This window comes from Mus caroli, unplaced genomic scaffold (assembly GCF_978045245.1).
Source record: "Mus caroli unplaced genomic scaffold, Mus_caroli_1 scaffold_3, whole genome shotgun sequence".
Lineage (NCBI taxonomy): Eukaryota > Metazoa > Chordata > Mammalia > Rodentia > Muridae > Mus > Mus caroli.
In genome coordinates this window covers 146246719-146272674 of record NW_028227258.1, presented here as the reverse complement: position 1 = coordinate 146272674, position 25956 = coordinate 146246719, and the positions used below count along the sequence as shown (strand labels likewise).

The 25956-nt window shown below is 38.9% G+C and overlaps 1 protein-coding gene across 1 annotated transcript in view; it reads right to left on the bottom strand.

Annotated features, from left to right (window-relative positions):
- Positions 1-1777: 1777 nt before the first annotated feature.
- LOC110291150 (signal-regulatory protein beta-1-like) overlaps positions 1778-25956 on the bottom strand; it is a 49942-nt gene continuing 25763 nt past the window's right edge. Inside the window, exons 3-6 of the mRNA XM_021158122.2 lie at positions 19659-19976; positions 18880-19194; positions 9025-9139; positions 1778-1901 (exon numbers count right to left, since the gene is read on the bottom strand). Coding sequence (XP_021013781.1) covers positions 9027-9139; positions 18880-19194; positions 19659-19976 — 746 coding nt within the window. The 3' untranslated portion in view covers positions 1778-1901; positions 9025-9026. The remainder of the gene's footprint in view (positions 1902-9024; positions 9140-18879; positions 19195-19658; positions 19977-25956) is intronic.

Genomic DNA, 25956 nt, shown 5'->3' with positions numbered 1-25956 from the left:
CTATTTTCATGGGCAGAAGCAACTCTAAAGGCATCCATTTAGCCTTTCCAACCATAAAAGCCTTTGAAGAAATAATATAGTTTTGGCCTGGCTAATGTGAGCCAAAGCTGTTTGTAGAAGCTTTTCCCTTCCCCCTGCTGCTTGAGGAATTCTTCCTGTCCCTGCCAGTATAAACAAGCCTTTCCCTGCCAATGTAAATGAGTTCAAGACTACCCAGATCCTACCCCATCACTAACAGTCAAAATGACCACAATTGCCAGAGCAAGACTAGCTGCTCTCAAAAATTAGCCATAAAAAAAATAGCAGTCACTGGGATCCCAGCCTCAGTTTGAATTTGAAGATAAACTTACCTTAATGACAAAGTTTCTGACACACCAATAGCTGACCACCAAAAGTAAAAAAAAAAAAATAAAAATAACTGTTACTTTGCTAGTCAATAATAATAAAGTTGTGTAGCCCCCCCCCCCCAAAAAAAAAGAGTATAAAAAAACTGTACTGTTAGCAATCAGGGTTGACTTTCCCTGTGAGGCTGAGCAACCCCACGCACGTTGGAACAAAGACCTCTTGCCATTGCAGCAATCTATTGTCAAGCTGTGTTTCTGGGGGTCATATTCTCAACATTTGGGCCCCTGGGAGTCCTAACAACTTCATTCCACAGGTCAAGGAATCAATGTGAGAATTCTGCCAGCTTCTAAGTATATCTATCACTATTATACATTCTGTAACTGGGAAAATGACCACAGGATATGTTTGAGTACCTATTGGAACTACTATGAGTCAGTCATTAATGACCATACATCCATACACCCCTACTTTAACTGGAGGGCAATAATGTTTCTTAGGATCTCCTGGGATCAACGTCAATTCAGAAGCAGTATTCAATAGACCCTAGAACATCTGATTATTTCTTTTTCCCTGGTGTACAGTTAACCTTGTAAAAGATCAGGTTTCTCTGGGGAAGAACTAGAGAATGGCCAACAACAAAACTTTTAGGTGTCTTGTTAAAAATCCATCATCAGGGGAACCTGGCCACAGCATCATTCAAGGATTCTAGGTTTGCAAACTGGCTCCAGTATGAAAAGTGATTTACTGACCAAAATTACTTTTTGCAATGATCCAATGAAGTCTTTCTTTTATTTGTGTGAGAATTTTTCTGCTTATATAGATCAAACAGATATGCAGTAGGTTTCCTATTTATTTTATGCCTTGAAACACTATGAATGATTAACCAGTACCCAGTCATGTCATCCATTGTTGTGTTTATGCTGTCCATTGTAATAACTATGATCACCTTGACTCTGGAGATTCAATGCTGCATGGACCTTGTTACCCCGGGGCCCAATTAAACCCATCATATTTAATTCATCTTATTGAGCATCAGCATCTTCAACCCTAAGGTCTGTGACAAGGAAAAGGGCAAAACAAAACTCTCCAAATGTCCTGGTGACCTTCTCATCAGTTTATGTCTTTTAAAATTTAAGAAGGGCATATCTTTTGGGTCTTTCCATTGTGGAGGACTAGGTTTTACATAACATATACACTCTAGCATTGCAATTTCCTTGAGCCTTAAAATCCTCTCATCAATATTAAGCAAGGAATATCAGGTATCTCTAACTTCTTTTCAGTAGGTGTGCCCTTCAATTCTGTTTTGTAGTTCATTCCAGATATAGTCAAGTTGACAGCCAAGACTAGCCATTACCATGTACATCCTTAAATTCTTTTAATAATGAAAATAAAGACACCAAGAATACAATTCAATATGCACAGCTTTAAAGTTCTGGGATAGCAATACATATGCAGAGGAACAACAAGAAATTCTGAGTTGAAGTTGTCCTTCTAATTGAGTCCTTAGTAGTAGTCTTCAATAGCTGCTCATTAGCACTTATTTTCATTCGGAGCCTCTACAAGAAAAGTGATGGTATATACTTAGGATCCAATGTGGTGGAGGATGAAAAGGAAAACTGTGATGAACCAATTCTGACTGGATACTTCTTTTACCATGTACAAATTATTTTAGTGCTAAAGTGTGCCTGATACAGCTCTCCTTCTACATGGCTGTCTTGAGTGAATAAGATATCTATGTCAACAAAATGACATGCATCATTTCAGTCTAGCTCCTGAATCATGCAGTCTTCTGAGTCTAATCTTCATAATTACAGACAAATCAAAGCAGAAACAGTCATTTTTATGGGCCATATGAAAGCAGTAAATTTTGGACACATAATCTAGATTGATCTTTCTTTTGAACTCCTTGTCTTTCTTTTACTATAATTGACTCAAATAGGAGATCTGAGCCAATATACCTTATCCTATGCCTAGACCTATCACATCTACTGGGACACATTGGACACCTCTATTGATTATGGACTGAACATTTCCATAATATGATAAGACTTTTGCTCTGTGGAGGGTCCCAAAGTCCCCAGAGGACCCTCCCCACCGCAGGCATACTAGCACACCCAGGATCTTGAGATCACTGGTGAGTGAAACAAAACACCTGTTCCAAAAAAAAAACCTGGAGGGTCTTGTGCCAGCAGGGACAGGGACAAAGGAAACCCATTTGACCAGCAGCTGGGGTTCATTCAGGACGGTGCCAGCCCTATGCCATCATGGGCATGAACTCAACAGGCCCTAGCACACCCAGGATCTTGGGATCACTGAGACCCGTCGATGCAGCAAAACACATGGGCAACAGACATAACAGAGCATTTTGGACAGGGTCCCTTTGGGCCTTCATCCTCAGCAAGGAGGTGGAGTTGAGACCCAGAACCCTGGGCACCTTCCCCATCAGAGAGTTGGCCTCCAGGGAGGGCTCAGACCCCAGGACTCAGGAGGTAGATCTGAGCTCCAGACTTCTAGGCACCTTTCCTGCAAGAGGAGAGTTTGCCTGCAGAGAGTGCTCTGACCATTGGGACTCAGGAGATAGTTGAACTCCCAGGAGTGCTGACAGAGACCAACAGAATCACAGGAGGAACAAGCTCCAGCCAGAGACAACTAGGCATCTAATACCAGAGATTACCAGATGGCTAAAGGCAAAAGTAAAAATCTTACTAACAGAAACCAAGACAACTCAGCATCATCAGAGCCCAATACTCCCACCACAGCAATTCCTGGATACCGCAAAACCCCGAAAAAGCAAGATTCGAATTTTAAATCATATCTCATGATGCTGGAAGAAGAATTTAAAAAGGACATTAATAACTCACTTAAAGAAATACAGGAGAACACTGCTAAAGAGTTAGAAGTCCTTAAAAAAATTATAGGAAAATACCACTAAACAGGTAGAAGTCTCTAAAGAGGAAACACAAAATTCCCTTAAAGAATTACAGGAAAACACAACCAACAGGTGATGGAATTGAACAAAATGACACAAGATCTAAAAATGTAAGCAGAAACTATAAAGAAATCATAAAGGGAGACAACTCTGGAGATATAAATCCTAGGATAGAAATCAGGAACCATAGATGTGAGTATCAGCAATAGAATATAAGAAATGTAAGAGAGAATCTCAAATGCAGAAGATTCCATAGAAAACATGGACACTGTAGATTGCTTTCAGCAAGATAGCCATTTTCCCTATATTGATTCTGCCAATCCATGAGCATGGGAGATTTTTCCATCTTCCGAGATCTTCTTTAATTTCTTTCTTCAGAGACATGAAGTTCTTATTATACAGATCTTTCACTTCCTTAGTTAGAGTCACACCAAGGTATTTTATATTATTTGTGACTACTGTGAAAGGTGTTGTTTCCCTACTTTCTTTCTCAGCCAGTTTATCCTTTGTGTAGAGAAAGGTCACTGATTTGTGTGAGGTAATTATATATCCAGCTACAGCACTGAAGCTGTTTATCAGGTTTAGGAGTTCTCTGGTGGAATTTTCAGGTTCACTTATATATACTATCATATAATCTGCAAATAGTGATTTTTTGACTTCCTCATTTTCAATTTGTATCCCCTTGACCTCATTTTGTTGTCAAATTGCTCTGGCTAAGACTTAAAGTTAAACCAATGGGATAGAATTGAAGACCCAGAAATGAACCCACACACCTATGGTCACTTGATCTTTGACAAGGGAGCTAAAAACATCCAGTGGAAAAAAGACAACATTTTCAACAAATGGTGCTGGCACAATTGGCAGTTAGCATGTAGAAGAATGTGAATTGATCCATCTTATCTCCTTGTACTAAGGTCAAGTCTAAATGGATCAAGGAACTCCACATAAAACCGGAGACAGTGAAACTTATAGAGGAGAAAGTGGGGAAAAGCCTCAAAGATATGGGCACAGGGGGAAAATTCCTGAATAGAACAGCAATGGCTAGTGCTGTAAGATCGAGAATTGACAAATGGGACCTCATAAAATTGCAAAGCTTCTGTAAGGCAAAAGACACTTTCAATAAGATAAAAAGGCCACCAACAGATTGGGAAGGGATCTTTACCAATCCTAAATCAGACAGGTGACTAATATCTAAAATATATAAGGAACTCAAGAAGGTGGACTCCAGAAAACCAAATAACCCCATTAACAAATGGGGCTCAGAGCTAAACAAAGAATTCTCAACTGAGGAATATCAAATGGCCGAGAAGCACCTGAGAAAATGTTCAACATCCTTAATCATCAGGGAAATGCAAATCAAAATAACCCTGAGATTCCACCTCATACCAGTCAGATGGCTAAGATCAAAAATTCATTTGACAGTAGATGCTGGCAAGGATGTGGAGAAAGAGGAACACTCCTCCATTGCTGGTGGGATTGCAAGTTGGTACAACCACTCTGGAAATCAGTCTGGAACTTCCTTAGAAAATTGGACATAGTACTACCGGGTGATCCCGCAATACCTCTCCTGGGCATATATTCGGGAGATGTTCCAACTGGTAATAAGAACAAATGCTCCACTATGTTCATAGCAGCCTTATTTATAATAGCCAGAAGCTGGACAGAACACAGATGTCCCTCAACAAAGGAATGGATACAGAAAATGTGGTACATTTATACAATGGAATACTACACAGCTATTAAAAACAATGAATTTATGAAATTCCTAGGCAAATAGATGTATCTGGAGGGTATCTTCCTGAGTGAGGTAACCCAATAACAAAAGAACTCACATGATATGCACTTACTGATAAGTGGATTTTAGCCCAGAAACTTAGGCATATCCAAGATACAAGTTGCAAAACACATGAAACTCAGGAAGAAGGAAGAGCAAAGTGTGGGAAATTCGTCCCTTTTTAGAATTGGGAACAAAACACCCATAGATGGAGATAAAGAGACAAAGTTTGGAGCTGAGACGAAAGGATGGACCATCCAGACACCCACCAAACACGGACACTATTTCATACACAAGCAAGATTTTGCAGAAAGGACCCTGATATAGCTGTCTCTTGTGAGGCTTCAACAGTGCCTAGCAAACACAGAAGTGGATGCTCACAATCAGCTATTGGATGTAACAATGGGCCCCCAATGGAGGAGCTAGAGAAAGTACCCATGGAGCTGAAGGGGTCTGCAACAGTATAGGTAGAGCAACAACATGAACTAACCAGTACCCACAGAGCTAGTGTCTCTAGCTGCATTTTTAGCAGAAGATGGCCTAGTTAGCCGTCACTGGGAAGAGAGGTTCCTAGGTCTTGCAAAGCTTATAGGCTCTGGTACAGGGGAAACACCAGGGCCAAGAAGTGGGAGTGTGTGGGTAGGGGAGCAGAGGGCAGGGGGAAGGTATAGGGGACTTTCAGGATAGCATTTGAAATGTAAATGAAGTGAGTACCTAATAAAAAATTGGAGGAAAAAAAAAGAAAAGAAAACATGAACACAACAACCAAAGAAATGCAAAATTCAAAAAGATTCTAAGTCAAAAGATCCAGGAAATCCAGGAAACAATGAGAAGACCAAACTTAAAGTAATAGGTAGACAGGAGATGAAGATTTTTCAACTTAAAGGGCCAGTAAATATCTTCAACAAAATTATAGAAGAAAACTTCCCTAACCTAAAAAAGAGATGCTCATGAACATTCAAGAAGCCCACAGAATTCCAAATAGACTGGACCAGAAAAGAAATTCCTCCTGACACATAATAATCAGAACAACAAATGCACTAAATAAAGGCAGAATATTAAAAGCAGTAAGGGAAAAAGGTCAAGTAACATATAAAAGCAGATCTATTAGAGTTACACCAAATTTCTCACCAGAGACTATGAAAGCAAGAAGATCTTGGACAGATGTTATACAGACCCTAAAAGAGCACAAATGCCAGCCCAGGCTACTATACCCAGGAAAACTCTCAATTACCACAGATGGAGAAACAAAAGTATTCCGTGACAAAAAGATCTTTACAAAATATCTTTCCATGAATCCAGCCCTTCAAAGATAATAATGTGAAAACTCCAACACAAGAAAGGAAATTACACCGTAGAAAAAGCAAGAAAGTAATCCTTCAACAAACCTAAAAGAAGATAGCCACAAGATCCGAATCCCAACTTTAAGAACAAAAATAACAGAGAAACAATTACTTTTCTTAAATTTCTCTTAACATCAATGGACTCAATTCCCCAATAAAAAGACATAGACTAACAGACTGGCTACACAAACAGGACCCAACATGTTGCTGATTACAGGAAACCCACCTCAGGGACAAAGAAAGACACTGCCTGATCTAAAGCTGTACTATAGAGCAATTGTTATAAAACTACATGGTACTGGTACAGTGCCAGATAGGTAGACCAATGGAATAGAATTGGAGACCCAGAAATGAACCCACACTCCTATGATCACTTGTTCTTTGACAAGGAAGCTAATACCATCCAGTGGAGAATAGACAGCATTTTTAACAAATGGTGCTGGCTCAACTGGCAGTTAACATGAAGAAAAATGTGAATTGACCCATTCTTATCTCCTTGTACGAAGCTCAAGTCTCAGTGGATCAAAGAACTCCACATAAAACCAGAGACACTAAAACGTATAGAGGAGAGTGTGGAGAAAAGCCTTGAAAATATGGGCGCATGGGAAAAATTCCTGAACAGAACTGCAATGGCTTATGCTTTAAGATTGAGAATTCACAAATGGGACCTCATAAAATTGCAAAGCTTCTGTAAGGCAAAAGACACTGTCAATAACACTAAAAGGCCACCAACAGATTGGGAAAGTATCTTTACCATTTCTAAATCAGATAGGGGACTAATATCCAATATATACAAAGATCTCAAGAAGATGGACTCCAGATAATCAAATAACCCCATTAATAAATGGGGTATAGAGCTAAACAAAGAATTCCCAATTGAGGAATCCCAAAGGGCTGAGAAGCACCTGAAAAAAATATTCAACATCCTTAATCATTAGGGAAATGCAAATCAGAACAACCCTCAGATTCCACCTTATATCAGTCAGAATGGTAAGATAAAAAATTCAGGTGACAGCAGATGCTGGTGAGGATGTGGAGAAAGAGAAACCCTCCTCCTCCATTGTTGGTGGGATTGCAAGCTTGCACAACCACTCTGGAAATCAGTTTTGCAGTTGCTCAGAAAATAGTTCTTAGTACTACAGGGGGATCCAGCAATTATTCTCCTGGACACATACCCAGAAGATGTTTCAACTGGTAATAAGGACACATACTCCACAATGTTCATAGCGGCCTTATTTATAATAGCCAGAAGCTGGAAAGAACCCAGATGTCCCTCAACAGAGGAAAGGATACAGAAAATGTGGTACATTTACACCATGGAACACTACTCATCTATTAAAAACAATGAATTTATGAAATTCTTGGGCAAATGGGTATATCTGGAGGATATCATCCTGAGTGAGGTAACCCAATAACAAAAGAACTCACATGACATGCATTCAGTGATAAGCGGATATTAGCCTAGAAACTTAGAATACCCAATATACAATTTGCTAAATACCTGAAAATCAAGAAGAATAAAGACCAAAGTATGGATACTTCGTTCCTCCTTAGAATGGGGAACAAAATATACATGGAAGGACTTACAGAGACAAAGTTTGGAGATGAGATGAAAGGAATGACCATCCAGAGACTGCTCTACCGGGGGATCCATTCCATTATCAGTCACCAAACCCAGACAGTATTGCATATGCCAGCAAGGTATATAACTGTCTCTTGTGAGGCTATGCCAGTGCCTGACAAATACAGAAGTGAATGCTCACAGTCATCTATTGAATGGAACATAGGGCTCCCAATGGAGGAGTTAGAGAAAGTATCCAAGGAGCTGAAGGGGTCTGCAACCCTAAAGGAGGAACAACAATAACTGACCAGTACTCACAGAGCTCATGTCTGTAGCTGCATATGTAGCATAAGATAACCTTGTCAGCCATCAATGGGAGGTGAGGCCCTTGGTCTTCAAAAGATTATATGCTCCAGTATAGGGGAATGCCAGGTCCAGGAAGAAGGAGTGGGGATGGCTATTGAGGAGCAGGGCTGGGGAGTGGTTATTGGGGACTTTCAGGATAGCATTTGAAATGTAAATGAAGAAAATATCTCATAAAAATTGTTATAAAAAAGTCTTTCTTGGAGGTTAGGGTGTCTCAAAGGGTATCATAAGATTCTTGAAGAGGCTTTATATCTTAACATTGTGTCATGAATAGCATGACCCTCCTACTCATCCTACCACTCCCATGTTACTCCATTGATTAATATCCATCTGGTGTTTTTAATATCAATTGTTCCCTATATACTAATCTGGATATTTGAAGCCTGGTTCATAGTTGATGGTGCTCTTTTGAAGATTTAGGTGGTACAGCATAGATAAAGGAAGTATGTCACAGATAGTGAAGTTTGAGAGTAAATGATTTTTACACTTCCAGTTTTTTTTTTCCAATCTGGTTCATGCTTTCTTCTTAGAAATGTGAGCAGTCAGCTCTATTTATTGGCTTCCACTACTTTCCAGAATGATGGATTCATGAGATATTGAAATAGTAAGAGGCCAAATAAACCCTTTCATCTACAAACTATCTTAGGCAAAGTTTTGTCATAGTAACAGAAATTTGACCAATATCTCTCTTTTCCTCATAACTTACATTCAGGCATTTTGCTTCTTATGCATGTAAAAGACTGTGGCAGCAATTAACAGCAGTAGTTTGGATCCAAGGAGCACAGCTGCAGGTATTTTAGCAATACCTGCCGTCTTCAGTTCTGAAAATCAAGGAGTACAATAAACCATTAGAAAAATCACATCAGTGGCCTATACTTGGCCCAGTGGTTGACTCCCAATCCCTACAAAACTCTGCAGAGTTTGAGTGTGTTCTCTTTCACCATTAAATTCAGTAGTTCAACTTAGAAGACTTGGTAAAGAGGGTGTCTACATGTAGAAAAATGAAATTACATGTATATTTATCATCCTGCACAAAACTTAAGTCTAAGTGGATCAAAGACCTCAACATAAAATCGGATACAGTAAATCTCATAGAAAAGAAACTGGAAAATACCCTTGAAAGCATAGGTACTGGAGGCAATTTTCTGAACAAAATACCAATGGCTCAGGCTCTAAGACCAACAATTGATAAATAGGACCTCGTGAAACTGCCTAGGTTCTGTAAGGAAATGGACACTGTCACTAGGACAAAACAGCAGCCTCAATAATGGGGATAGATCTTCAAAAAACTCTACATCTAATAGAGTTGTAATATTCAGTATATATACAGAGAAGTCAAGGAGGTAGCCATTAACAAACCAAACAGCACAATTTAAAAAATGTTTATAAAGCTAAACAGAAAATTCTCAACAGAGGACTCTGGAGTTGCCAACAAACATTTAAAGTAATGTTCAAAATCCTTAGTCATAAGGGAAATGTAAATCAAAACAACTCTGAAGTTCCATCTTACACCTCCAGAATAGCTATGAAAAAAACTCAAGGGATAGCTAGTTCGTTGCTGGTCAGATTGCAAGCTGGTATAATCAGTCTGGAAATCAGTTTGGCAGCTCCTCAAAAAAAATTGGGCATCATACTACTGGAAGATCCAACAATACCTCTCCTGGGCATATACCCAGAAGATGCTCCAGTTTGTAATAAGGACACATGCTCCACTATGTTTATATCAAACTTATTTATAATAGCCAGATGATGGAAAGAAACCAGATGTCCCTCAAGAAAGAATTGATACAAAAAATATGGCATATTTACACAATGCAGTATGACTCAGCTATTAAAAACAATGAATTTATGAATTTCTTAGACAAATGGATGTACCTGGAGGATATCATCCTAAGTAAGGTAACCCAATCACAAAAGAACACACATGATATACACTCAGTGAAAAATGGATATTAATCCCCTAGCTCAGAATACCCAAGATACAATTCACAATACACATGATACTCAAGAAGAAGGAAGACCAAAGTGTAGACACTTTGATCCTTCTTAGAATGGGGAACAAAATACCCATGTAAAGAGTTACAGAGACAAAGTTTGGAGCAGAGACTGAAGGAATGACCATGCAGAGACAGCCCCACCTGGAGATCTATCCCACAAACAACCATCAATTCCAGACACTATTGTGGATGCCACCAAGTGCTTGCTGATGGGAGCCTGATAAAGCTTTTTCCTGAGAGTGTCTGCCAGTGCCTGACAAATACAGAAGTGGATGCTCACAGCCATCCATTGGATGGAGAACTGGTTCCCCAATGAAGGAGCTAGAGAAGGTACCCAAGGAGTTGAAGGGGTTTACAGCCCCATAGGAGGAAAAAAATATGAACTAACCAGTACTCCCAGAACTCCCTGGGACTAAACCACTAATCAAAGAAAACACATGGTGGGACTCATTGTTCTAGCTGCATGCATAGCAGATGGCTTAGTCGGTCATCAATGGAAAGAGAGGCCAGTCCCTTTGTCCTGTGAAGGTTCTATGACCCAGTATAAGAGAATGCCCGGGCTAGAAAGCAGGAATGGGTGGGTTGGTGAACAGGGGAGGAGGGAGGAGATAGGGTTTTTTTTGGAGGGGAAACTAGGAAAGTGGATAAAATTTGAAATGTAAATAAAGGAAATATTTAATAAAAAAAGAATAAAATATATAAAAAACTGAAACAAAATTCTTTAAAAAAAATCAAAGAAAACTTGGGAAAATAAAGCAATTATAGGCCGTGAACATTGCTATCCAGATATCACTCATATATATAAGCTTTCATTTTAGTGCTATTATAACTTTGAATAAACTAGAGCAAAATAAAACAAAAATAAAGACATGGAACAACTAGTCACATCATCATAAGTGATTTTAAAATGCATATTAAACTCACAATGAACTTCACAATAAAATCCTTGGCATGTCCAGTGAAGAAACTAGGATTAAAATTGTTAAGATATAATTAGAATATCTTAGTATGTATATCTGTAGGCACTGAAATACTCAAATTATTGTGTGAAAATATATTCTGTAATATCATGAAAGTAACTATTCACATTTGGAGCAAAATGCATAATTTTAATTTAGATATGAAACTTTGAAATAAGAAACATAAATATGAACTAATCTGGCAACCATTAATGATGGTGACCATCAAAATTTATTAGGACAACTAGGGGTAATACACAGTTTTTAACCAATTTAACGTATATGTAATTTAGTAGTAATGAATTTAACTGAATTTTTACAATTGTAATAACCAGCTATGACACTATGGTTACATAGAAGAAACAATGAAAATGTACATGGGCCTTTACTTTTATCTTAAAAAGATATATAAATCATAAAAAGTAAAATTTAATATCCAAAAAAAAAAAAAGAAAAACCAAGACATCATGAATTTTTCAGGCAATTGGATGGAATTTGAGAATATCATCCCGAGTGAGGTAACCCAGTCCCAAATGGACAGGTATGGTATGTACTCACTTATAAGTGGATATTAGCTATAAAATCCAGATACCATGCTATACTCCATAGACCCAAATAAGCTAAACAATACAGAAGACACTACCGAGGAATCTTGAATCTCAGTTAGAAGGGAGAATAAAATAGTCATAAGAGGCAGATGGAGGGACAGATTTGAGAAGGAGAGGCTTGCTGAGTTGTGTTAGGGCATCAGGATCAGTTGTGAAAAGGATAGGAGAGATGGCTAGATGGCCGTGAAAATTATTGGAAATCTGCAACTGATAGTGGTCAGCAGGTGAGAAGATCTCTATGATGAGACAGAGACCTGAAATAAGGGAAGCATCCAAGAATCAATGGGGTTGACCTTGCTTATTACTCACTACTTTGGGGTTGTGGAATCTGAAGAAGCCACCATCTGTAGCCAGACAGTAAACCCAGTGGAGTGATAGAAGCACCAATCCACCCACAAAACTCCCAATCTAAATTTTTTCCTGTCTCCAAGAAATGCAGAACTGGGAATGGAAAAGAGACTGAGGAAATAGCTATCCAATAAGCTGTCCAGGTTGAGACCCATCCCATGAGCAAGCACCAATTCCTAACCCTACCAATGATACTGTTATGTGTGCAGACAGGAGCATGCTGTCCTCTAAGTGGCTCCACCCAGCAGCTGGCTCAGACACATACAGACACCCGCCAATGAATAGCAGATGGAGTTTTGGTATTCTTATAAAAGAATAAGAATATCATTATTCCTAGTATTAAGTAGGAAACATTGTGGGCCCTGAAAGGGATGGGAACTCCACAGGACAATAATAGTGTCAACTAATCTGGACCCTTGGGGTTCTCAGGGTTTGTGCCACCAATCAAAGAATATAAACTGCTACATTTAGGCCTTCCTGCACATAAGTCACAGATATGCAGCTTGGACTTCTTGTGGGTCCTTAACTACTGCGACAGGGCCTGTACCAAAAGTTGTTGCATTAACATTGGATAACAGTTTTTCTAGCTGCACTGCCTTGTCTGTCCACAGTGGGAGAAGAACTGCATAGCATTTTATAGATTGGACATGCCTTTGTGATAAAGGATTACTAGAGGGACCTCCATTCACTTAGAGGAGAAGGAGATGGGAGAAGGATTGTGAAAGGAAATGACTGCAAGGGGGCAGCAAGTGGGATGTAAAGGGAATCATTTTTAAAAAAATAAATTGATAAGAGTGGTGTGTTGAAGTCTCCCACAACTATTGTGTGAGGTGCAATGTGTGGTTTGAGCTTTACTAAAGTCTCTTTAATGAATGTGGCTGCCCTTGCATTTGGAGCTGTCTCTTGCGAGGCTATACCAGGGCCTACCAAACACAGAAGTGGATGCTCACAGTCAGCTATTGGATGGATCACAGGACCCACAATGGAGGAGCTAGAGAAAGTACCCAAGGAGCTAAAGGGGTCTGCAACCCTATAGGTAGAACAACAATATGAACTAACCAGTACCCCCTGGAGCTCGTGTCTCTAGCTGCATATGTATCAGAAGATGATCTAGTTGGCCATCAATGGAAAGAGAGGCCCATTGGTCTTGCAAACTTTATATGCCTCAGTACAGGGGAACGCCAGGGTCAAGAAGTGGGAGTGGGGGGTGGTGGTGGAGGGAATGGGGGACTTTTGGTAGCATTGGAAATGTAAATGAAGAAAATACCTAATTAAAAAAATAAAAAGTAAAAAAAAAATTAAAAATAGGTGTCTATTTCTCTATTGTCCTCAGGTTAAATCTCCAATTGATAGCACTATATTTTATCAAATAAATTTTACACAAAGTAGATGAACCATCAAATTGAACCTTTTGCAAGGATGTGTTGCGGTAAATATCTCCAACCCAAATATGCTCCAGCAATGAAAACACAACACAGTTAATATGATTACATGCTGTGTGCCTAGATTTGGCAAATCTACCACTACACTACCACCTTCCACAGCTTGTGAGACCCCTTAGAACTTGCAGTTTCTCCAGGCCATTTGCTTCTGCTCCTCTTTTCTCCTTCTCTCCCTCTCACCTCCGGCTTCACCTTCCCTTTTATCTGCCCAATCATCAGCTCTCATTTATTTTACAAAGGTGGCAAGCAGGTTTATAGGAAATCACCTGAGTGCTGACTTATTCCTTGTTTTCAGCCACTCACAGGAGAATGGAATTAACATCAAATATAATTAGCTCCAGGGCTATCAAAAACAAGGATGGTTGGATCTTTAGAACTTGAATAAATTCTGGCAGGTTGCAGACCCAGAACAAATTATTTTCTATCATATTTATGACTCTTAATAGCCATATATTATCCTCCTTTGTCCCTGACCAATCAGCTTTGTGGTGAAACAGCAATTTAGGTGAATTATCTGGAATGTACTTGCAGAAATTTTTCTTTGGAATGTATTAACTTAGCAGATTACTAATGTCAACCAACCCAGATATTTAGGACTTAAATATCTACCAGATTTTTCTATGTGATAACCAACCTCTTCCATGTTTTTACCAATTAATTTAAAAAGAGTATTGATTAATAGCTCTCTTTCTTCTATTACTACACACAAAAAAAAAAAATAAACTACTTCCACAGTGGGCTTTTATGTGATCCAAATCTGTGTTACTGTTTCATGGTCACTGATAGTTGAATTTATCATGAAACACTTCTTGTCTTCTTTGAAGAGAGAGTTGTGAATCTCTGTCAACTGTTAAATTCTTGATTTTCAGAATCCTGTGGGTCAGGGACTATAGTTCCCACTATGCTAGGAGAACTGATCCCTAGGGAGAGTTACAAGGTTAGTGTGATCCAGAAATGCTTCTACTTGGTAGTATTTTGGATGATCCCTGAGAGATTGTCCTTAGACCAAGAGGTTTTCAGTCTCTCAAGTACTCAGGGAAAGCTGTGAACAGGGCATACACATGAAAAAGGACAGTAAATGGAAAGGAAGAGAGTTGACAGGCTGCCTTATTTAGATATAAGCATCCTGGAAAATTTCAGATTTGGGGGAATAAAAGAATCCTAGTGACGTATAAAACAGCCTGATGGAAATGCTTGCTGGAAAACATGCAAGAAAAAGATGAAAATTGTATACATAAGAATGCAAGAGTAAAGATTTCATGATTTAGAATCTCAACTATCATGTAGTCCATGTCCACCCTAGTATAGATGCCATCTAAAATCTTTCTGTTGCTCATGAAAATCTAATTTTAGTTTTGAAGTCAATCAAAGATTAAAATTTGTTTTTAAGAATAGAAACAGGATGGTTGTATAGTTCATTGGGTGCAGTGTTTTCACAACATATTAGAGGCCCTCTGCTCAAACCCAACAAGCCACACCCAACAATACACATAATTTGGATTATAATCCTAATACCTGGCGTATGGAATATAGAAGGCCAGAGGTATGATTTCTTACTTGCCCAAGTTCATAGAACAGCATCTGATAGTTGTAAATGTTAACTTGACACAACCTACAATTACCTAGTAAGAACATTGCAGTTAAGGACTTGGTAAAATTGTGTTAGCCTGTTGGTAGGTCTGTGGAGGATTGTCTTGATTGTTAACTGATATGGTAAAATCACTCTTAATGTAACTACCTTCATTTCATTAGACTCTGTGCCCCACACTGCATAAAATCAGTGAAGAAATGTAGGTGAGCATCAGGCAGCAAACAGAAATTTTGGGTGTATTTTTTCTCAATGCTCTTGACTGTAGATTGGATGTATGAATTCCTGCCTTACTTTCCATATATAACTTGCAATTGTAATTTAAACAAAACCTTTCATCTCTTGTGTTTCTTGTGGTCAGGATATTTTATCACAGTAACAGACATGAAACTATATCCTTGTCTGAAATGACAGACAAGCATGTTCAAATTATCTTGATGGGCCCATAAGAAGAAGCAGACACCCAACTTTATGTATCAGAATTATAATATAAATTCTATTGCCTCCTCCCTCCTTTTCACTCTGAAATAATTCTCAGAATCCATCCCATTTCTCTGAGTAGTAGTAATGTCTTTTGAGGTTCCTGCACTGTGATCACCTTTTTATCTTGGTTAGACTATCTGTTTAATACATCTGTTGTTATCCACAGTCGTCCAGAATAATCTTGTTTTCTATATCTACCATACAGAACATTCCTCAGATTTTCTCCAGTTATTGTGTTCTGGAGAGTATCTTTAAATAGAAGAATATATATTCTAATTTTTAGTTCAGTTCTGACTACTGATATAGTGGCGTTTATGATCACAAAACCAATGGCTACACTGGGTATGATTGTTTATATTAAACTAAAATGCAATAGCTACACAAAGAATGGTAATTCTTTTGCATCAAACACTGAAATGGATGCCTCCCACCTCAAGGAAACAAAGAAGGTCAAGCTAAAACAGGAGTTAACAGAATGCAGAAGATAATATCTTTAGAGTAGCAACAAAGTCTAAAGAATAAAAAATTCACATCAACAGAATAGAATTTATAGCTTGAGATCAAGGAAGGAAAGTTAACCTTAAGTTGTGCTAACTAAAGAAATGTTCAACATCCTTAGTCATCATGGAAATGCAAATCAAAATGATCCTAAGATTTTATCTCACACCAGTCAGAATGGCTAAGTTGAAAAACTCACATGAAAGCAGATGCTGGTGACGATGAAAAAGGGGGAAACTCCTGTATTGTTGGTGGGATTGTAAGCTGGTACAAACATTCTGGAAATCAGTCTGGCAGTTCCTCAGAAAATTGGAAATAGTTCTACCTGAGGACCAAGCTATACACTCCTGGGCATATATATATATCTGCTAATATAATATATCTGACTAATATATATTATTATATAATATATTATTATATAATATATTATTATATTAATATATATTATTATACAGTATATATTATAATATAATATATCTGACTAATATATACATATATTAGTCAAAAGCTGGAAACAACCTAGATGTCTTTCAACAGAAGAATGGATACAGAAAATGTGGTACATTTACACAAGGGAATACTACTCAACTATTAAAAACAATAACTTCATGAAATTCTCAGGCAAATGCATGGAACTTGAAATATCATCCTGAGTGAGGTAACCCAATCACAAAAGAAGATACATGGTATGAACTCACTGATAAATGCATACTAGACAAAAATCTTAGAACACTCAAGATACAACTCACAGACCACATGAAGCTTAACCCAGACAATACTGCAGATGGCAATAAGTGCTTGCTGACAGGAGCCTGATATTGCTGTCTCTTGTGAGGCTTTACCAGAGCCTGACAAATGCAGAGGCAGATGCTCACAGCCAACCATCGGACTGAGCACAGGGTCACCAATGGAGGCGTTAGAGAAAGGACTGAAGGAGCTGAAGTGGTTTAAAACTGCACTGAAAGAACAACATAAACCAACCAGACCCCACCAGAGCTCCCAGAGACTGAACTACCAACCAAAGAGTACACATGGAGGGACTCATGGTTCCAGCCTCATTTGTAGCAGAGGATGGCCTTGTTGAGCATCAATGGGAGGAGAGACCCTTGGTCCTATGAAGGCTGAATGCACCAGTGTAGGGGTATGTCAGGGCGGGGAGGCAGGAGTGTATGGGAGAGTGGGGGAACACCGTCATAGAAGCAGAGGAACAGGGAATGGGATAGTGGGTTTTGGGGAAGGGAACTGGAAAAGAAGATAATATTTGAAATGTAAATAAAGAAAACATCCAATAAAATGCATAAATAAAAAAAATAAATGTCAATAAAATCTTTTGACAAATTCTAGTGCAGAAGTTTAAAAATTCAGAAAAATGCAAAAAATTCTTCAGAAGTACCACATTAAACAATACACCCGATATTGTATGAGTAATATGACTTCTTATAAACCTTAAGGGAAATTGATTTCAGAAATAAAATGGATAACATTCTCCATGAAATATTACATTCAACAATATACCCATTATCAGATGACTGATATGACTTTTTAGAAACATTAAGGAAAAATTGATTTCATCCTTTTAACACATAGAAATAGATTTTTTTGAGGTCTAAAGAGACTAACAGGAAAAGCTGATGAGAATTTAAGGAAGAAAAAAAACCCTAATTTTGGTGTGCAAAATAGAGTATAAAAATAATTTGAGACAAATTTCAAAATAGAGTCAATTTCAGATCATTTTTTGGAACTACAGTTAATTTTATTGAATGTATATTTTGAATAAAAACATCATGATTTACTTGAGCACCCACCGTGGACTATATTTGCACTGTATGAGCACACATGACAGAGGCACCAGAGGGGTCTGTTATATAGCTTGGATAGAGCTCTCAATCTCAGGATTGATGCTTTCTAACCCTTACATTTTTAACTGGCATATTCATAGATAATTAGGCGACCCAGTGTTTATCCAGCCAATGAGCTCACAGCAAGTGGTGTATGCCAAGGAACATAAGTTTTTCAAAAGTTGCTGGAGTTGAGGATCTTTTTTGTTGTTTTAAGAGAAGGAAAAAGATATTCACATAAATGGGTCCCAATCTAATGCAAACTAACTGCTAGCATCGTATCAAGTTGAAAAGAAATAGTTTACTAGCAAGTTTTCCTTATACCCTAGTGATAGCAGTGCTCCAAAGGACATTTGATTTTCCTTTATTTCATTAGTCCAGATCACATGTTGTGTGTGTGTGTGTGTGTGTACAAACAGGTTGTCAGGTGACCCGTTGAAATTTCACTCCATTAGGACACTATATTTAGGAAATATCTAAAATGTAATGGAGTCAGTAAAGATATGGTAAAGGAAACACATGAACATAAGGATGTTCACAAATGTTAGGTAAAACAGGGAAGGGGCAAGATACTGGAATTTGATGATACCTTCCGTTCTTAATTATTTAATCTATTAGTGGAAAGATACGTGAGATGTGTGAGAAGTTGAGAATGAAATATGAGTTAACATTTTACTTTGTAGTTGTCAGGATAATGCTACAATAATCATGAATGTTACCTTTTACATAAAAAAATGAAGCCCAATTTACATTTAGACATAAAGGTGGGGTGAAGACCTCACCAGACATGGTAGCAGTACCTTTCACCCTCTGATGTTCAGTGACCACCACAGTATGGGTTTCAATGACTTCTGCCTGTCCATCATGCTCAACCTGGCATGTCACTACCATATTCTCCTCAAGGGCAGATATGTTCACCAAGAGCCAGCTGATCCAGTTGTAAGTTCCATCCTTGTTTACCATATGTGTAAAAGGTACTTCTCTCCGGGATATATTTCCATTCTCTAACCAGTTCACCTGAAACCTTGGAGGATAGAGCTTCTGTATTTGGCAGGTGACAATTATCACATTCCATACCATTGTTGGCTGCTGGCTGATCTCCAGGGTGGGTGGAACTGAAAAGTACAGAAAGAACCTGAGATAGATGGAACCTAGGCACAGACATTCTCCAAAGAAGAGCTGAATGTTAAGGATCCACCTCTGTTGCAAATGCATCGTATATACAGAATGTGTGTTTTGTTCAGAGGAAGGCCAACGTAAGTACAGCTCCTCTCACACAGGCATTCAGGCTGTGGTGGGGTGAGGCTATGAAGCGGTAACATTTATAAGAAGAATTATTGGGTACACTAGGAAAAACGAAATGCCTAAAAGTTCTGTGCATGGTGTATGCGGTTCATAATTTGTATAGGTTTAATTTCTTCTGTTAAAAATAAATACAACTCCTTTTATGTAGTGATCGTACCCTGTGACCACCACCAACCCCCATCCATCTAGGTAGTATATAAAAGTGCTTGCTAGGAATTATGAACAAACAATGCTGACCAGGTATGCTACTGAGCTAGGATTCAGAAACCTCTACCTTGAATGATCTCAGAGATGGGAGCAATCCCTCTGAGAGGGGCTCGATCTAAAGAGACATGGGCCACTTCACAGATGATATGAGAGCGGACATCCCTCGGTTCCAACACCACCTGGACTGTGCTGGAAACTCTATAGGAGGCACTTGTTTCTTCGAGTTCCACAGAAGTTTCCAAGGGAGAGATCTCATTTCCATTTTTGAACCACTTCAGCGTGAGGTTCCGCGGAAAGAATCCATGGGATCTGCATGTAAAGGTCACTGTCTGCTGAGGGACAGCTCTGGCTGCAGGACCCGAGACCATAGGTAAAGATGGTTTAGCTATAAAGCAGCATATAAACAAAGATGTGATTTTGATAGCCACTACTGATGACATAACATTGTGAAGAACCTTCCTAGATATTATCCATTAATTATTAAACGTTGTTGTTTACTGTCAGGATTGTTGTTACCAGGCAACTAGGAACCTGCTGGTCTCCCATGTCATACCTGTGTCCAAGCAGCAGACATTAAGTCTTCATCCTCAATGTTTTCCCCCAGGTTTGTCCAGATCCTTCTGTGCTATACAATATTCTGTGTCTCCAGAGGATAAGAAATATACCAAGGAAAAAACAAGGAAGGGCAAACCCAGGTGCAATTCTAGGTCTCAGGCCAAGGAAGGTAATTACAAATGTATATCAAATTTCATAACACTTATTCCTGCTGGCCTCATGAATCCTCTACAAACTAAGGTAAATGTTCCTAGATTTACAATTATTGTAAGCTAGAAAATTACACATATAATAGTATTGCCACAAAGCTGGAAGCCTTCCTCATTCCCTCTAATTATTTTTATTTTTTTCCCTTCCTTCCTTCCTTCCTTCCTTCCTTCCTTCCTTCCTTCCTTCCTTCCTTCCTTCCTTCCTTCTTCTCTCCTTCCTCCCTTCCCCCCTCACCCTCCCTCCCTCCCTCCCTCCCTCCCTCCCTTCCTTCCTTCCCTCTCTCCCTTCCTTCCTTCCTTCCTTCCTTCCTTCCTTCCTTCCTTCCTTCCTTCCTTCCTTCCTTTCCTTCCTTCCTTTCTTTTTTTTCTTTGTACCCATATGCCTTATGTGTTCTCTCTGCTTAGAAATAAATTTAAAATTGAGAGCCTAACCATCTGCATGTCCATTTATAGGTTTCAATTGTACTTAGTCTGAAGTAAAAATCAGAGATCGCTCTCCATCAATGAAGCCAGGTTTAGTTCCTTTTCAAATTGGCAATCTCAAGGGAAATAGATGCAAGCCCATTATCAGATAGAAATAATCTCTAGTCTTAAAATCACACATAGAACTGGATTGTTGGGAGGAAGACAGTATGCTTTGTAGATGTCTTATGCTGTGGTTATTATGAATAGCAGACTGCATTTGACAATTATACACAATCGTATTTGTACATATATAATTCCTTATTAAATGACCAGCCAGACAGGAAGATAAACAGTGCTTTCTGAAGTCGGTATATCTAAATTCCACCACAACTAATATTCCTACAAGATTGAGGGAGTTTCTGGCTAATCTGATACTGCCAAGATTCTAGTAACCAAATCTTTGGTATGATTGAGATCAGAGTATATGTGGGTGGAAGTGTTACACAGGCTAAAGTCAAAATTCATCTGACACTCACCAGGTGATTAATTTAATCCTGATCTTTAACTAATACATAGCAACATCTCCTTTGGTGGGACTCTGGTCCATTTAAGCATGGCTCTGACAGACCTTGCCCTTCTCCTTATACCCTCTACCTTTTCAAAAGCCGTTAGTTTACATACTAAAGCTAGAAACCAAGGTCTGTTTCCTTATTTGGCCACTTCCTCCTCCTGAGGCTGATTACCAAGGTCCAGCTGTCAAAGCATTGAAGTCTGGAAATTAAAACCCCCTTTTTGGCTCATGAAATTAATATTCCCAATTAAAATTAAACACTTCATCATAACACAGTATTTCCAATTTTACCTATATTAATTGCCATTCTCCTGTGTGTCACATCTGTCTCCTCTTTACCTAGAGGCAGTCCTTTCTTATCTGGGACAAAGACTCCTCTCTCCCTGCTTTGTTTTCCTTTTCTCTGTCATCCTCTATCTTCTGTTTTTGTCTCTTATCCACTGACCTCTATTACTCTGGGAAAATAAATTTTTTCTTGGCTGATAGGTAGGTTTTGATAAGGACTTGAGCTGATACTTTTCCTAATACCCTTCCATAAAAACTGGATTAAAAACCTCAGCCACGAGGAAGACTTAAAAAATGTTCAAAGTCCTTAGTCATCAGGTAAATGCAAATCAAAATGATACTTAGATTCCATCTCACACCAATCAGAATGTCTAAGATAAAAATCTCAATGACAGCATACAATGTCAAGAATGTGGACAAAGAGGAACACTCCTCCTTTGCTGGTGGGATTGCAAACTAGTACAACCACTCTGGAAATCCATCTTGATGCTCCTTAGAAAACTGCAAACCAATCTACCTGTAGAGCCAGCTATACCACTCCTGGGCACAAAGTCAAAGATGTCCCAACATTCCACAGGGTTATGTGTACCATTGTGTTCATAGCAGCCTTATTTGTGATAGCCAGCAGCTGGAAACAACCCAGATGTCCCACAATGGTAGAATGAATAGAGAAAATGTGGTTCATTTACACAATGGAATACTATTCACTATTAAGATTAAGGACATCATAAGTTTTACAAGTAAATGAATAGAACTAGAAAATGTCATCCTGAGTGAGGTAATTCATACCCAAAAGGACATGCACTCACTAATAAGTGGATATTAGTAAAAAAATATACAGAATACTCAGGATACAAACCATAAAACCCAAAAGTTACCATCCTGAAGGGCCCAAGTAAGGATGCCTGAACCCCACTTGGAAGGGAGAAGAAAGAAATCTCAGGGGCAGAGGATAGGAGGTACCTGGGTTGGAGAGGAGACAGGCAGGGGAAATGGTAACATGATGAGGTATAGGTGTGAGGGTGGGGAACAGAAGTGAAGCCCTAAGGGCCTTCAGAAAGAATGGAAAAAGTAAACCATGGAAGTTAAGAGGTGTGTGTGTGTGTGGGGGGGCTCTAGAATGTACCAGAAACCTGATAGATAAGAGATGCTCAGCATTCAAAGGGAGGAACCTTCCCTCAGACAGGAGCGTAGCATTGCTGCCCTAGGAAAAGCCCAACAAGCAGCTGAAAGAGTCAGATACAGGTACTTACCAATGGACAGAAGTCAGGGACTCCTTTGGTTGAATTAGGAAAAGGATGGAAGAATCTGAGGAAGGTGACCCCATAGGAAGACCAGCAGTCTCAACTAACCTGGACCCCCAAAATCTCTGACACTCAGCCACTACACTAGATGATATGAGGTCCCTGACACACACTGCAGAGGACTGCCTGGTCTGACCTCAGTGAGAGACAATTGCCATAACCCTAGAAAGACTTGAAGACCCAGGGAGTAGGGAGGTAGATTGGAATGAGGATAGGTAGGGGCATCCTCTAGGAGACTGAGTAGGAAGAATGGGATGAGGAACTGTTGAAGGGTAGACTAGGATGGGGATAACACCTGGACTGTAAAAACCGTTTTAATAGTGATGATGGTGATGGTGATGATGATGATGATAGTGATTATAATAGGAAAACCCCTCAGCCTAGAAAGATGAAAATGAAAATGAAGATGAAGAAGAAAATGAAGGTAGAATCTCATGACTAAGTATGTGCACAGAAATTGTCCTCACCACTGTGCTTGTTACTTGTTACTAGTCTTTTTTGCAATTTGTGTGCATGAAAACCATACAGAAACAATAATATGAGTTTCTGCTTTGTTCCTGGCACTACCATGAAAATCCTACCTAAGGAGCAGAAGCTTTTATACCCTGACATCCTCCTTTGTCTTTGTGATTCTTTCACAGTGTTCCACAGTGGTTTTCACAGTATAATCACTTCCTCCACTAGGGCTAATGATATAAAGCAGTTGACCATGAGATGGGAGAAACACAGAGCTGTTGTTGATTTTCTATATCATTAACAGAGATCTCTGAAGAAAGGGGAGAAATTTCTGGTCCCAGAAATTGTTCCAATGCAAACACATGCAATGTAGGAAAGATTTGCACTGATGTTAGAGTTGAAGAGGACTCTCTGTTATTTAGACCTTAGGGACCTTTTATCTGCTCACTGAAATATGTCTCTAGTAAAGTATTTGATTTTAGGGGTTGTGCAGAGCAGGATGGATCTTGTTGTTCTGAAGCATGACAGGTTGTCATGTCTCAGCTTGGTGTCCTCACAGGTCTATCAAGGGAACAATCCCAAATAACTCCTTTTGCCTCAAATCATGTATATGATATTTCAGATATGAAGACACATATCAGAAAAACTAACAGAACATGGACCTGGGATTTCTCTCAGTTTCCCAGAAATTTACAAAAGTAGCTAGATGAAGAGCTGCCAACCAAACCCTAACTTCATGCCAGTGAACCAAAAGCCTAGATAGGGAAAGTGGAATGTCCAAGATCACATGACCCACTAGTAGCACTGTTACAGTGATGAACTATTTCCTAACAGTCAACAGTTTCTCTAAGTATGTTGTATGACTTCACTCCTTCATTAGAGCAAATCTATATTTTGTGCTAGCAGGGGAAAGAATATGCTGAAAATCTTGTCCTGAATAAATGTCAGAGACTAGCAGTGTTGGGATGCTATATAGGCATTTAGATCCCATCTTCTCTGGAAGATTACTGCAATTCTGATGCTTCTAATGACCCTGACACTGCCGGTAGAGAACATGTGAATAATTTCTCTTTTCTCAAGGAACTCCTACCATTGATCATGGTTGTCATAATCACAACTTAGGAAACTGAGCATTGTACAGGGAGTAAGATTTCTGTCCCATGGCCTCCTGATGCTGGACATTCACTGTTTCTCTGGGTAGACATAGCACCCTCAAAATGGGAATAGGTACCCTCATTCTACAGAAGGAAAACTAAGGATAAGTTTCATTGAGTTGTCCAAGGTTTAGCAGTCATAATATACTACCTGTATTTTTACATGTTGTTGTGTTGATTGATATACAGAAGCCTGCCTTTCCCTCTGAAGGATCTGTGATCATCACCATGCCACAGATTAAAATACTGAGGCTAAAAAAAAACCTGTCTTTTATTACCATTGTATCTCAGAGATCATTTTCTGTGACTTCACATTCATTTCCCAAAAGAAAGCTGCTGTTCTCCACTGAAGCCATCTCACTGACATTGCTCTATTTCTACTTTATGAATCCAACTTGAGGATTTCTCTGCTATATCCCTACTCCATGTAGCTCTGGGCAGAAAGAGACCTTTGTTCCAGGGAACCCTGAGTCCTACATATTCTGATTTATTTCTTCTTTATATTTTCAATACTGGAAACAATTGGCAGCTTTGTTTCATGGATGCTGCCGAGAGAATATGTAGAAAGAACAGCATCTATTTTGTGTAACTCTATGAGGTAGGGATTGCCATCAGCACTTGCCTCTTCTTTACCTGTTTACATGTCAGGTTTTTCTCTGAACTACAGAGTCTTCTCTAAAGCGAAGAGATGACCTTATTTTTATAGAACATGAGTATGGAGAAAATGACATAACAGAGACACAGTTGCTGATTGTTATCCAACCTTATCATTAAGAGCATCATTATAACTAATGAAGCATCATTATAACATATACACATGAAGCTAGGATCACTGGAAGCTCTGGACTGTATTTTACGTCAGTCTCTTGCTGGTTGGGGTTTCCTCTACTTTGCATTTCCTAGAACATTATTGCCCTTGTTTATGATATGTATGAATTCATGGTGAACCCATTCTCCTTGTCTCTCATCACTGAAGTGTTGTGATAAGATTTGCTACATCACACCTTAGTGGAGAAACTGTAACATCTTTATAAAATAATACACTCTCAAGTGCCACAGCCCTCCTCAATAGGACATTTTTTTTTTATGGCCAGGGTAGTGAATATAAGAATAAGTCCACTCTGGACCTGTGTGGATGCAAACTATTAATGACTAATTACTGTTTTAGTAGCAAATATAAATGGAATATTCATGGTCTACCATCTTAAATACACTATCTCTTGCTGCTGCACTATTGTTTCTCATAGGGAATAATATAGGATGAGAGTATTGTTAAGATTTGTGAAGCTTTCTGATAGTTACTGCATATTAAAATCTGAGTTTGAGGAAAATCTTGAAACTTTGGAGGTGGTGATGAATAGAATTGGGGGTTAGGCTCATAAATTCTGACTCAACATCTGTTGTGAATCAGGCACCTAAGTGGAGA